The sequence below is a fragment of the Oncorhynchus nerka genome, linkage group LG14 (genome assembly GCF_034236695.1).
Source record: "Oncorhynchus nerka isolate Pitt River linkage group LG14, Oner_Uvic_2.0, whole genome shotgun sequence".
Classification (NCBI taxonomy): Eukaryota; Metazoa; Chordata; class Actinopteri; order Salmoniformes; family Salmonidae; genus Oncorhynchus; species Oncorhynchus nerka.
The window spans coordinates 105,116,519-105,131,912 of NC_088409.1; the positions used below are offsets into that span (position 1 = coordinate 105,116,519).

At 46.7% G+C, this 15,394-nt stretch overlaps 1 protein-coding gene across 1 annotated transcript in view; it reads left to right on the top strand.

Annotated features, from left to right (window-relative positions):
- LOC115115930 (contactin-5) overlaps positions 1–15,394 on the top strand; it is a gene marked incomplete at its 5' end in the record, with an annotated part of 417,179 nt that overhangs the window by 329,508 nt on the left and 72,277 nt on the right. Inside the window, 2 exons of the mRNA XM_065000650.1 lie at positions 2,213–2,362; positions 12,206–12,276. Of these exons, the coding sequence (XP_064856722.1) occupies positions 2,213–2,362; positions 12,206–12,276 (221 nt within the window). The remainder of the gene's footprint in view (positions 1–2,212; positions 2,363–12,205; positions 12,277–15,394) is intronic.

Genomic DNA, 15,394 nt, shown 5'->3' on the forward strand with positions numbered 1-15,394 from the left:
TGATGTTGGACAGGCGGGCAGGTGCAGGCAGCGATCGGTTGAAGAGCATGCATTTAGTTTTACTTGTATTTAAGAGCAATTGGAGGCCACGGAAGGAGAGTTGTATGGCATTGAAGCTTGCCTTGACTAACTTGAGGTAAAGAAGAATTTATTAATCAGAAGACTATTGATCATATATGAAAATATATGAAAAGTAATATTAGGAAAATTATAACTTTGTGATCGGAATATTTTCCTTGTTGCCCCGACTTCCTAGTTAATTACAGTTACATGATTAATCAGTTTAATCGCGTAATGCTAACTACAGTGAATCTTTTATGAAAAACTAAAAGTCTTCAGTTAAGGATAGTAAAGACATGACAGGTAGATTGGATGGGCTATTTATTAATAATAATTACTTAATAATCATACAATGTGATTTTCTGGATGTTTGTTTTAGATTCCGTCTCTCACAGTTGAAGTGTACCTATGATAACAATTACAGACCTCTACATGCTTTGTCAGTAGGAAAACCTGCAAATTCGTCAGTGTATCAAATACTTATTCTCCCCACTGTACATCTTGAACCCCTTTTCATTCTTGTGAGTCTCGGAGGCTGATGTCCTGAAGACCTGAAGACACCTAGTAAAAAACGGTGACATAGTGGTAGTAACGTTATATCGTTGATAACAACGAGACTGACTTCCGTTCTATAGTATGCGCCACTGGAAATTGCCACGCCGGTAGGAGGTGTGTTTAGAATATTCGATGATGGAATGTGCATAAGGTGTATTGTCCAACCCAGCCAATTATGCCTTGTAATATTTGTCACTCCACAGTGATCTAAACATATGAGGAATGGTAGAGGCAGTCTGGTGGTGAATATGGGGTATGGTAGAGGCAGTCTGGTGGTGAATATGGTGAATGGTAGAGGCAGGCTTGTAGTGAATATGGGGAATGGTAGAGGCAGGCTTGTAGTGAATATGGGGGATGGTAGAGGCAGTCTGGTGGTGAATATGGGGGATGGTAGAGGCAGTCTGGTGGTGAATATGGGGAATGGTAGAGGCAGTCTGGTGGTGAATATGGGGGATGGTAGAGGCAGTCTGGTGGTGAATATGGGGGATGGTAGAGGCAGTCTGGTGGTGAATATGGGGAATGGTAGAGGCAGTCTGGTGGTGAATATGGGGAATGGTAGAGGCAGTCTGGTGGTGAATATGGGGAATGGTAGAGGCAGTCTGGTGGTGAATATGGGGAATGGTAGAGGCAGTCTGGTGGTGAATATGGGGGATGGTAGAGGCAGTCTGGTGGTGAATATGGGGAATGGTAGAGGCAGTCTGGTGGTGAATATGGGGAATGGTAGAGGCAGTCTGGTGGTGAATATGGGGAATGGTAGAGGCAGTCTGGTGGTGAATATGGGGAATGGTAGAGGCAGTCTGGTGGTGAATATGGGGAATGGTAGAGGCAGTCTGGTGGTGAATATGGGGAATGGTAGAGGCAGTCTGGTGGTGAATATGAGGAATGATAGAGGCAGTCTGGTGGTGAATATGGGGATTGGTAGAGGCAGTCCCTATTCCTCATGGGCCATGGTCAAGAACTCTATTCTTCATGGGCCCTGGTCAAGAACCCTATTCCTTCTGGGCCCTGGTCAAGAACCCTATTCCTTATGGGCCCTGGTCAAGAACCCTATTCCTTCTGGTTCCTGGTCAAGAACCCTATTCCTTCTGGGCCCTGGTCAAGAACCCTATTCCTTATGGGCCCTGGTCAAGAACCCTATTCCTTATGGGCCCTGGTCAAAAACACTATTCCTTCTGGTTCCTGGTCAAGAACCCTATTCCTTATGGGCCCTGGTCAAGAACCCTATTCCTTATGGGCCCTGGTCAAAAACACTATTCCTTCTGGTTCCTGGTCAAGAACCCTATTCCTTATGGGCCCTGGTCAAAAACCCTATTCCTTCTGGTTCCTGGTCAAGAACCCTATTCCTTATGGGCCCTGGTCAAGAACCTTGTGGCAAGATTACATCATACCATTCCATGAGTGTATTTCAATAACGGAGTTATGATTCGAATATACAATATTTTCCCTACTGCAATACTGCGGTGTCAACATGTCCTGTTTAATTCTGAGCCAACATCTCTGTTCTCCACTGATGTATTTCGACTGTTCTGGCCCTGTTTATCATGCAGTTCTGGTCGTGAATGTCTCTCTACCTCCCCTCTCCCTCTGTCCTCTTCAGACCCAGAGCTAGTGACAGGGGACATGGAGTCAGCCATGGCTGTGGACCTGAACCCCTGGGTGGCCTATGAATTCAGGGTGGTGGCCAGCAACGCTATCGGGACAGGAGACCCCAGTGCCCCATCCAGAGGGGTCCGGACTAAAGAAGCAGGTAACTTTAGTGTGTGTGTGTGTGTGTGTGTGTGTGTGTGTGTGTGTGTGTGTGTGTGTGTGTGTGTGTGTGTGTGTGTGTGTGTGTGTGTGTGTGTGTGTGTGTGTGTGTGTGTGACACTGTGCCACCAACACCACCTCTGTGGGTCCCTCATGATGGAATATAGCTCCCCTTCAGGTGTTGGAGGTCTGGGTTGGGGTGGTGGCCTAGCAGGTGGAGGTCTGGGTTGGGGTGGTGGCCTAGCAGGTGGAGGTCTGGGTTGGGGTGTGGGCCTAGCAGGTGGAGGTCTGGTTGGGGTGTGGGCCTAGCAGGTGGAGGTCTGGTTGGCGTGTGGGCCTAGCAGGTGGAGGTCTGGTTGGCGTGTGGGCCTAGCAGGTGGAGGTCTGGGTTGGGGTGTGGGCCTAGCAGGTGGAGGTCTGGTTGGGGTGGTGGTCTAGCAGGTGGAGGTCTGGGTTGGGGTGTGGGCCTAGCAGGTGGAGGTCTGGTTGGCGTGTGGGCCTAGCAGGTGGAGGTCTGGTTGGCGTGTGGGCCTAGCAGGTGGAGGTCTGGTTGGGGTGTGGGCCTAGCAGGTGGAGGTCTGGTTGGCGTGTGGGCCTAGCAGGTGGAGGTCTGGTTGGCGTGTGGGCCTAGCAGGTGGAGGTCTGGGTTGGGGTGTGGGCCTAGCAGGTGGAGGTCTGGTTGGGGTGGTGGTCTAGCAGGTGGAGGTCTGGGTTGGGGTGTGGGCCTAGCAGGTGGAGGTCTGGTTGGCGTGTGGGCCTAGCAGGTGGAGGTCTGGTTGGCGTGTGGGCCTAGCAGGTGGAGGTCTGGTTGGCGTGTGGGCCTAGCAGGTGGAGGTCTGGGTTGGGGTGTGGGCCTAGCAGGTGGAGGTCTGGGTTGGGGTGTGGGCCTAGCAGGTGGAGGTCTGGTTGGGGTGTGGGTCCAGCTGGGTGAAAACATACAGTATGTAACTGACTACAGTTCAATCCAAAAATAAATTTTCTCTCACTAAGCGAAAGCATCATGTTGAACTGACATGTTTTTCTTACTCAACTAGCAAAACAAAAGAACCCGTCTCGGCAGTATACTATTTCTAAAATAGAAATATACAAAGCATTCATGAAATCAGTATCTCCTGTTAAAAACGCAATGCAGATAAAGCAGCTGGTAAAATAGACTATTTACACCAGTCAACTTTGCTACGGCATTTCCAACTGCGTCCCAAATGGCACCCTATTCCCTCTGTAGTGCACTATTTTAGACCAGGGCCCATAGGGTTCCTATTCCCTCTGTAGTGCACTATTTTAGACCAGGGCCCATAGGGTTCCTATTCCCTCTGTAGTCCACTACTTTAGACCAGGGCCCATAGGGTTCCTATTCCCTCTGTAGTGCACTATTTTAGACCAGGGCCCATAGGGTTCCTATTCCCTCTGTAGTCCACTACTTTAGACCAGGGCCCATAGGGTTCCTATTCCCTCTGTAGTCCACTACTTTAGACCAGGGCCCATAGGGTTCCTATTCCCTCTGTAGTCCACTACTTTAGACCAGGTCCCATAGGGTTCCTATTCCCTCTGTAGTGCACTAATTTAGACCAGGGCCCAAAGGGTTCCTATTCCCTCTGTAGTCCACTACTTTAGACCAGGGCCCATAGGGTTCCTATTCCCTCTGTAGTCCACTACTTTAGACCAGGGCCCATAGGGTTCCTATTCCCTCTGTAGTCCACTACTTTAGACCAGGGCCCATAGGGTTCCTATTCCCTCTGTAGTGCACTATTTTAGACCAGGGCCCATAGGGTTCCTATTCCCTCTGTAGTCCACTACTTTAGACCAGGGCCCATAGGGTTCCTATTCCCTCTGTAGCCCACTACTTTAGATCAGGGCCCATAGGGTTCCTATTCCCTCTGTAGTGCACTATTTTAGACCAGGGCCCATAGGGTTCCTATTCCCTCTGTAGTCCACTACTTTAGACCAGGGCCCATAGGGTTCCTATTCCCTCTGTAGCCCACTACTTTAGACCAGGGCCCATAGGGTTCCTATTCCCTCTGTAGTGCACTATTTTAGACCAGGGCCCAAAGGGTTCCTATTCCCTATGTAGTCCACTAATTTAGACCAGGGCCCAAAGGGTTCCTATTCCCTCTGTAGCCCACTACTTTAGATCAGGGCCCATAGGGTTCCTATTCCCTCTGTAGTGCACTATTTTAGACCAGGGCCCATAGGGTTCCTATTCCCTCTGTAGTCCACTACTTTAGACCAGGGCCCATAGGGTTCCTATTCCCTCTGTAGCCCACTACTTTAGACCAGGGCCCATAGGGTTCCTATTCCCTCTGTAGTGCACTATTTTAGACCAGGGCCCAAAGGGTTCCTATTCCCTATGTAGTCCACTAATTTAGACCAGGGCCCAAAGGGTTCCTATTCCCTCTGTAGTGCACTACTTTAGACCAGGGCCCATAGGGTTCCATTTGGGATGTAGACTGTTTCTGTTCCTAACTGTGCGTATGTATGTAATCCAAACCAGGGATTGTTTTCCAGAAATATAATATATAAACCTGGCCATGGCTGAGGCTATAATACTCTGAGTTGCTGAGGCTCTGAGATTCTGAGAGGCTGAGTGGCTGAGGCTCTGAGTGGCTGAGACTCTGTGTCTCTGAGGCTCTGTGTCTCTGGGGCACTCTCTCTGTGGCTATGAGGCTCTGAGGCTCTGTTTCTCCATGTCTCTGTCTCTGTGTCTCTGTCTTGCATCTGCTTATTTAACAAACTCCTCAACCAATTAAAGCAGCTGCTCACATGCCCAAGATCACCATGCGCAATACCAAGCGTCTGCTGGAGTGGTGTAAAGCTTGGCGCCATTGGGCTAGGGAGCAGTGGAAATGCGTTCTCTGGAGTGATGAATCACTACTCTTCACCATCTGGTAGTCCGACGCGTTCTCTGGAGTGATGAATCACTACTCTTCACCATCTGGTAGTCCGACGCGTTCTCTGGAGTGATGAATCACTACTCTTCACCATCTGGTAGTCCGACGCGTTCTCTGGAGTGATGAATCACTACTCTTCACCATCTGGTAGTCCGACGCGTTGTCTGGAGTGATGAATCACTACTCTTCACCATCTGGTAGTCCGACGCGTTCTCTGGAGTGATTAATCACTACTCTTCACCATCTGGTAGTCCGACGCGTTCTCTGGAGTGATGAATCACTACTCTTCACCATCTGGTAGTCCGACGCGTTCTCTGGAGTGATGAATCACTACTCTTCACCATCTGGTAGTCCGACGCGTTCTCTGGAGTGATGAATCACTACTCTTCACCATCTGGTAGTCCGACGCGTTCTCTGGAGTGATGAATCACTACTCTTCACCATCTGGTAGTCCGACGCGTTCTCTGGAGTGATGAATCACTACTCTTCACCATCTGGTAGTCCGACGCGTTCTCTGGAGTGATGAATCACAACTCTTCACCATCTGGTAGTCCGACGCGTTCTCTGGAGTGATTAATCACTACTCTTCACCATCTGGTAGTCCGACGCGTTCTCTGGAGTGATGAATCACTACTCTTCACCATCTGGTAGTCCGACGCGTTCTCTGGAGTGATGAATCACTACTCTTCACCATCTGGTAGTCCGACGCGTTCTCTGGAGTGATGAATCACTACTCTTCACCATCTGGTAGTCCGACGCGTTCTCTGGAGTGATGAATCACTACTCTTCACCATCTGGTAGTCCGACGCGTTCTCTGGAGTGATGAATCACTACTCTTCACCATCTGGTAGTCCGACGCGTTCTCTGGAGTGATGAATCACTACTCTTCACCATCTGGTAGTCCGACGCGTTCTCTGGAGTGATGAATCACTACTCTTCACCATCTGGTAGTCCGACGCGTTCTCTGGAGTGATGAATCACTACTCTTCACCATCTGGTAGTCCGACGCGTTCTCTGGAGTGATGAATCACTACTCTTCACCATCTGGTAGTCCGACGCGTTCTCTGGAGTGATGAATCACTACTCTTCACCATCTGGTAGTCCGACGCGTTCTCTGGAGTGATGAATCACTACTCTTCACCATCTGGTAGTCCGACGCGTTCTCTGGAGTGATGAATCACTACTCTTCACCATCTGGTAGTCCGACGCGTTCTCTGGAGTGATGAATCACTACTCTTCACCATCTGGTAGTCCGACGCGTTCTCTGGAGTGATTAATCACTACTCTTCACCATCTGGTAGTCCGACGCGTTCTCTGGAGTGATTAATCACTACTCTTCAGCATCTGGTAGTCCGACGCGTTCTCTGGAGTGATTAATCACTACTCTTCACCATCTGGTAGTCCGACGCGTTCTCTGGAGTGATTAATCACTACTCTTCACCATCTGGTAGTCCGACGGACGAATCTGGGTTTGGCAGATGCCAGGAGAACGCTACGTGCCCCAATGCATCGTCCCAACTGTAAATTTTGGTGGATGAGGAATTATGGTCTGGCCCTTTTTTTCATGGTTTGTACTAGGCCCCTTAGTTCCACTAAAATTATATGTTTTTATGTTTTATTAAACCGTTTGTAGGGGGTGAATCAGCTTTAATATTGCAGCTAGATTGTAGCTTCCATCAATGTAATTGTCTGCATCATCTCCAATCACCCAACATCAGTACCAGTCGCACTAATACTCTTGTGGCTGAATGTAATGAAATCAAATCCAATCGAATCAAATGTTATTTGTCGTGTTATTTGACTTGCGCCGAATGCAAGTCGTGGCCAAAAGTCTTGAGAATTACACAAAAATGAATTTCCACAATGTTTGCTGCTTCAGTGTCTTTAGATATTTTTGTCAGATGTTACTATGGAAGACTGAAGTATAATTACAAGCATTTCATAAGTGTCAAAGGCTTTTATTGACAATTATATGAAGTTGATGCAGAGTCAATATTTGCATTGTTGACCCTTCTTTTTCAAGACCTCTGCAATCCGCCCTAGCACGCTGTCAATTAACTTCTGGGCCACATCCTGACTGATGGCAGCCCATTCTTGCATAATCAATGCTTGGAGTTTGTCAGAATTTGTTGGTTTTTGTTTGTCCACCCACCTCTTGAGGATTGACCATAAATTCTCAATGGGATTAAGGTCTGGGGAGTTTCCTGGCCATAGACCCAAAATATTTATGTTTTGTTCCCCGAGCCACTTAGTTATCACTTTTGCCTTATGGGAAGGTGCTCCATCATGCTGGAAATGGCATTGTTTGTCACCAAACTGTTCCTGGATTGTTGGGAGAAGTTGCTCTCGGAGGATGTGTTGGTACCATTCTTTATTCATGGCTGTGTTCTTAGGCAACATTGTGAGTGAGCCCACTCCCTTGGCTGAGAAGCAACCCCACACATGAATGGTCTCAGGATGCTTTACTGTTGGCATGACACAGGACTGATGGTAGCGCTCACCTTGTCTTCTCCAGACAAGCTTCTTTCCCCAAATAATCGGGAATGGGTTTCATCATAGAAAATGACTTTACCCCAGTCCTCAGCAGTCCAATCCCTGTACCTTTTGCAGAACATGAGTCTGTCCCTGATGTTTTTCCTGGAGAGAGGTGGCTTCTTTGCTGCCCTTCTTGACACCAGGACATCCTCCAAAATGGCCTGGAGTATATGCAAATTGCCATCATACAAACTGAGGCAGCAGACTGTGAAAATTAATATTTGTGTCATTCTCAACTGTATACCTTACAGTGAAATGCTGACTGACAAGCCCTTTACCAACAATGCATTTCTAAGAAAAATCAGTGTTAAGAAAATATTTATTAAAATAAATTGAAGCAAAAAATAAATTAATAAAAAAGCAACAATAAAATAACAGTAGCGAGGCTATATGCAGGGGGTACCGGTACAGAGTCAATGTGGAGGCTATATGCAGGGGGTACCGGTACAGAGTCAATGTGGAGGCTATATACAGGGGGTACCGGTACAGAGTCAATGTGGAGGCTATATACAGGGGGTACCGGTACAGAGTCAATGTGGAGGCTATATACAGGGGGTACCGGTACAGAGTCAATGTGGAGGCTATATACAGGGTGTTACGGTACAGAGTCAATGTGGAGACTATATACAGGGGGTACCGGTACAGAGTCAATGTGGAGGCTATATACAGGGGGGTACCGGTACAGAGTCAATGTGGAGGCTATATAGAGGGGGTACTGGTACAGAGTCAATGTGGAGGCTATATACAGGGGGTACCGGTACAGAGTCAATGTGGAGGCTATATACAGGGGGCACCGGTACAGAGTCAATGTGGAGGCTATATACAGGGGGCACCGGTACAGAGTCAATGTGGAGGCTATATACAGGGGGCACCGGTACAGAGTCAATGTGGAGGCTATATACAGGGGGTACCGGTACAGAGTCAATGTGGAGGCTATATACAGGGGGCACCGGTACAGAGTCAATGTGGAGGCTATATACAGGGGGCACCGGTACAGAGTCAATGTGGAGGCTATATACAGGGGGTACCGGTACAGAGTCAATGTGGAGGCTATATACAGGGGGTACCGGTACAGAGTCAATGTGGAGGCTATATACAGGGGGTACCGGTACAGAGTCAATGTGGAGGCTATATACAGGGGGTACCGGTACAGAGTCAATGTGGAGGCTATATGCAGGGGGTACCGGTACAGAGTCAATGTGGAGGCTATATACAGGGGGTACCGGTACAGAGTCAATGTGGAGGCTATATACAGGGGGTACCGGTACAGAGTCAATGTGGAGGCTATATGCAGGGGGTACCAGTACAGAGTCAATGTGGAGGCTATATGCAGGGGGTACCGGTACAGAGTCAATGTGGAGGCTATATGCAGGGGGTACCGGTACAGAGTCAATGTGGAGGCTATATAGAGGGGGAACCAGTACAGAGTCAATGTGGAGGCTATATACAGGGGGTACCGGTACAGAGTCAATGTGGAGGCTATATGCAGGGGGTACCGGTACAGAGTCAATGTTTGTGGCACCAGTTAGTCGAGGTAATTGAGGTAATCTGTACCTGTAGGTAGAGGTAAAGTGACTATACATAGATAAACAGAGAGTAGCATCAGCGTAAAAAGGTTGTGGGTGACATTGGGTAGCCATTTGATTAGCTGTTGAGGAGTCTTATGTCTTGGGGGTAGAAGCTGTTTAGAAGCCTCTTGGACCCAGACTTGGCACTCCAGTACCGGTAGCAGAGAGAACAGTCTATGGGGTCTTTGACAATTTTTAGGCCCTTCCTCTGACACCACCTGGTATAGAGGTCCTGGCAGGATGCTTACCCTAGTGATGAACTGGGCTATACGCACTACCTACCCTCTGTAGTGTCTTGCGCTATGGCCAAGCAGTTGCCATACGAGGCAGTGATGCAACCAGTCAGGATGCCCTCCCTCCAGCAATGTTCCAACATCTTGTGGAAAGCCTTACCAGAAGAGTGGAGGCTGTTATAGCAGTAAAGGGGGGACCAAACTCCATATTAATACCTATGGTTTTGGAATGAGATGTTGGATGAGGAGGTGTCCATGAGATGTTGGATGAGGAGGTGTCTTTGAGATGTTGGATGAGGAGGTGTCCATGAGATGTTGGATGAGGAGGTGTCTTTGAGATGTTGGATGAGAAGGTGTCTATGAGATGGTTGGATGAGAAGGTGTCTATGAGATGGTTGGATGAGGAGGTGTCCATGAGATGTTGGATGAGGAGGTGTCTATGAGAAGGTTGGATGAGGAGGTGTCCATGAGATGTTGGATGAGGTGGTGTCCATGAGATGTTGGATGAGGAGGTGTCTATGAGATGTTGGATGAGGAGGTGTCCATGAGATGTTGGATGAGGTGGTGTCCATGAGATGTTGGATGAGGTGGTGTCCATGAGATGTTGGATGAGGAGGTGTCTATGAGAAGGTTGGATGAGGAGGTGTCCATGAGATGTTGGATGAGGTGGTGTCCATGAGATGTTGGATGAGGAGGTGTCTATGAGATGTTGGATGAGGAGGTGTCCATGAGATGTTGGATGAGGTGGTGTCCATGAGATGTTGGATGAGGAGGTGTCCATGAGATGTTGGATGAGGTGGTGTCCATGAGATGTTGGATGAGGTGGTGTCCATGAGATGTTGGATGAGGAGGTGTCTATGAGAAGGTTGGATGAGGAGGTGTCCATGAGATGTTGGATGAGGAGGTGTCCATGAGATGTTGGATGAGGTGGTGTCTATGAGATGTTGGATGAGGAGGTGTCCATGAGATGTTGGATGAGGTGGTGTCCATGAGATGTTGGATGAGGTGGTGTCTATGAGATGTTGGATGAGGAGGTGTCTTTGAGATGTTGGATGAGGAGGTGTCCATGAGATGTTGGATGAGGTGGTGTCCATGAGATGTTGGATGAGGTGGTGTCCATGAGATGTTGGATGAGGTGGTGTCTATGAGATGTTGGATGAGGAGGTGTCCATGAGATGTTGGATGAGGAGGTGTCCATGAGATGTTGGATGAGGTGGTGTCCATGAGATGTTGGATGAGGAGGTGTCTATGAGATGTTGGATGAGGATGTGTCCATGAGATGTTGGATGAGGTGGTGTCCATGAGATGTTGGATGAGGTGGTGTCCATGAGATGTTGGATGAGGTGGTGTCCATGAGATGTTGGATGAGGTGGTGTCCATGAGATGTTGGATGAGGAGGTGTCTATGAGATGTTGGATGAGGTGGTGTCCATGAGATGTTGGATGAGGTGGTGTCCATGAGATGTTGGATGAGGTGGTGTCCATGAGATGTTGGATGAGGTGGTGTCCATGAGATGTTGGATGAGGTGGTGTCCATGAGATGTTGGATGAGGTGGTGTCCATGAGATGTTGGATGAGGTGGTGTCCATGAGATGTTGGATGAGGTGGTGTCCATGAGATGTTGGATGAGGTGGTGTCCATGAGATGTTGGATGAGGTGGTGTCCATGAGATGTTGGATGAGGTGGTGTCCATGAGATGTTGGATGAGGTGGTGTCCATGAGATGTTGGATGAGGTGGTGTCCATGAGATGTTGGATGAGGTGGTGTCCATGAGATGTTGGATGAGGTGGTGTCCATGAGATGTTGGATGAGGTGGTGTCCATGAGATGTTGGATGAGGTGGTGTCCATGAGATGTTGGATGAGGTGGTGTCCATGAGATGTTGGATGAGGTGGTGTCCATGAGATGTTGGATGAGGTGGTGTCCATGAGATGTTGGATGAGGTGGTGTCTATGAGATGTTGGATGAGGAGGTGTCCATGAGATGTTGGATGAGGAGGTGTCCATGAGATGTTGGATGAGGTGGTGTCCATGAGATGTTGGATGAGGTGGTGTCCATGAGATGTTGGATGAGGTGGTGTCCATGAGATGTTGGATGAGGTGGTGTCCATGAGATGTTGGATGAGGTGGTGTCCATGAGATGTTGGATGAGGTGGTGTCCATGAGATGTTGGATGAGGTGGTGTCCATGAGATGTTGGATGAGGTGGTGTCCATGAGATGTTGGATGAGGTGGTGTCTATGAGATGTTGGATGAGGAGGTGTCCATGAGATGTTGGATGAGGAGGTGTCCATGAGATGTTGGATGAGGTGGTGTCCACCCACTGTATATTATGAATAGTGATTCTTTATAAATAAAAAGTATTCTAAATGGCATATACTGGTATAACTCTACTTTTACGATTCCGTTTGGGTTTCTTGGGACAAGAGCTATGGGTCACCAATACTGTAGTGGTATTGAAGCTTGTATTTTGCACATTTCAACTCGTCTTGAGTCTCTTCAAATGAGTAGAACTATGGGTTGAGCAGAGTTGAACTGACTTGGTAAATAACAGTCAACTAGGGTCTTGCAGGAGATATGACGTGTGATGGCTGGTGTTGTTTTCTTGTGTCCAAAACTTCCAGTCCCCTCGGTGGCCCCAGCTAACGTCAGTGGAGGGAACGGCCGCAGGCATGAACTGGTCACCTCCTGGGAGGTAAGGGCCTTTTTTAACCTCTAAATCCTCAACAACACTGCCCTCGCTAGCTCAGATACACACACTCACACACACTCACACACACTCACTCACTCTCACACACACAGATACACACACTCACTCACTCTCTCACACACTAACCTTAGTCCTCTTCACCCCACTCCATAAAACAGAACTCTTTCAGGCTCTTAGTGTCGTGACTTTTATTAATCTGATGACTGTTATTTATTTATTCTACTAACTATGTTTATTTGTTACCCGATTAATCACATAACAATTAACTCATTAGGAATGTGGGGCACCATGGAAGAAGTTGTTAATGAATTACTATCTCCCAAATTAAACTCAAGAATATATACAGTTGATATATATACAAATATACTACATACAGTTGAAGTCGGAAGTTTACATACACGTTAGCCAAATACATTTAAACTCAGTTTTTCACAATTCCTGGCATATAATCCTAGTAACAATTCCCTGTTTTAGGTCGGTTAGGATCACCACTTTATTTTAAGAATGTGAAATGTCAGAATAATAGAAGAGAGAATGATTTATTTCAGCCTTAATTTCTTTCATACCATTCCCAGTGGGTCTTTACATACACTCAATTAGTATTTGGTATCATTGCATTTAAACTGTTTAACTTAGGTCAAATGTTTCGGGTTGCCTTCCACAAGCTTCCCACAATAAGTTGGGTGAATTTGGCCCATTCCTCCTGACAGAGCTGGTGTAACTGAGTCAGGTTTATAGGCCTCCTTGCTCGCACACACTTTTTCATTTCTGCCCACTGTCACGCCCTGACCTTAGAGAGCCTTTTTATGTCTCTATTTGGTTTGGTCAGGGTGTGATTTGGGGTGGGCATTCTATGTTTTTGTCTTCTATGATTTTGTATTTCTATGTTTTGGCCGGGTATGGTTCTCAATCAGGGACCACTGTCTATCGTTGTCTCTGAATGGGAACCATACTTAGGTTGCCCTTTCCCTCCTCTCAGTGTGGGAAGTTGACTTTGTGGCACATAGCCCTTAAGCTTCACGGTTGTTTTTGTATTGTTTATTGTGTTTGTCGGCGTCATCCTAACCCTAATAAAAATGAATATGTACGCCCACCACGCCCGCTTTGGTCCTCTTCATTTGACGGCCGTGACACCAACAAATGTTCTATAGTATTGAGGTCAGGGCTTTGTGATGACCACTCCAATACCTTGACTCTGCGTAACACTGTTGAGAGTTGCGCAAGACTTGAAAAGTAGCTTGGTTTGTTGTGTTCCTGTATTGAACACAGATAGACCTGTCTTCAATTTGATAAATTATTAATGTTTAAAAATACCTAAAGTTGTATTACAAAAGTAATATTTTGGCAAAGTATATAGGCAAATTTTGAAATATTTTGTAGTGACGTTGCACATTTTGGAAGCTGTTTTTTTTCTGGATCAAACGGGCCAAATAAATTGACATTTTGGATATATATGGATGGAATTAATCGAACAAAAGGACCAATTGTGATGTTTATGGGACATATTGGAGTGCCAACAAAAGAAGCTCGTCAAAGGTAATGCATATTTTATATTTTATTTCTGCGTTTTGTGTAGCGCCTGGAGGGTTGAAATATGCTACCCTCTTTGTTTACTGTTGTGCTATCATCAGATAATAGCTTCTTATGCTTTCGCCGAAAAGCCTTTTTAAAATCTGACATGTTGGCTGGATTCACAACGAGTGTAGCTTTAATTGAGTATCTTACATGTGTGATTTAATCAAAGTTAGATTTTTCTATCAATTTATTTGAATTTGCCATGCTGCATTTTCCCTGGTTTTTGGCCAAGTGGGGCGCAAGCGTCCTCTATACCATAAGACTGATGTCTTGAGATGTTGCTTCAATATATCCGCATAATTTTCCTACCTCATGTTGCCATCTATTTTGTGAAGTTCACCAGCTCACTCACCACTCTGCACTTTGGTCCTCTTCCTTTGACGGCCGTGACACCAACAAATGTTCTATAGTATTGAGGTCAGGGCTTTGTGATGACCACTCCAATACCTTGACTTTGTTGTCCACAACTTTGGAAGTATACTTGGGGTCATTGTCCATTTGGAAGACTCATTTGTGACCAAGCTTTAACTTCCTGACTGATGTCTTGAGATGTTGCCATCTATTTTGTGAAGTTCACCGGTCCCTCCTGCAGCAAAGTACCCCCACAACATCATTCTGCTACCTCCGTGCTTCACAGTTGGGATGGTGTTCTTCGGCTTGCAAGCCTCCCCCTTTTTCCTCCAAATATAACGATGGTCATTGTGGCCAAACAGTGCTATTTTTGTTTCATCAGACCAGAGGACATTTCTCAAAAAAGTACGATCCTTATCCCCATGTGCAGTTGCAAACCATAGTCTGGCTTTTTTATGGCGGTTTTGGAGCAGTGGCTTCTTCCTTCCTGAGCGGGCTTTCAGGTTATGTCGATATAGGACTCGTTTTACTGTGGATATAGATACTTTTGTACCTGTTTCCTCCAGCATCTTCACAAGGTGCTTTGCTGTTGTTCTGGGACTGATTTTACTTTTCGCACCAAAGTACGTTCATCTCTAGGAGACAGAATGCGTCTCCTTCCTGAGCGGTATGACGGCTGCGTAGTCCCATGGTATTCATACGTGCGTACTATTGTTTGTACAGATGAATGTGGTACCTTCAGACGTTTGGAAATTTCTCCCAAGGATGAACCAGACTTGTGGACGTCTACAGTTTTTTCGGAGGTCTTGGCTGATTTCTTTTGATTTACCCATGATGTCAAGCAAAGAGGCACTGGGTTTGAAGGTAGGGCTTGAAAAAATACATCCACAGGTTCACCTCCAGTTGACTCAAGTGATGTCAATTAGCCTATCAGAAGCTTCGAAAGCCATGACATAATTTTCTGATATTTTCCAAGCTGTTTAAAAATAACTTCTTTGGGATAGGAGTAAACTGCCGCTTACTCAGTCCCAAATGCTACTATATGCATATTAGGGCAGTGCCATCCCACTGACAAGCTTTCTGACCTCATTTGCAAAGGATATGATTAGAAGTTCTCTCTTATGACTCCTAAGACCACATTCCTATCTTAACAAAAATAGTTTAATCCATTTTGATA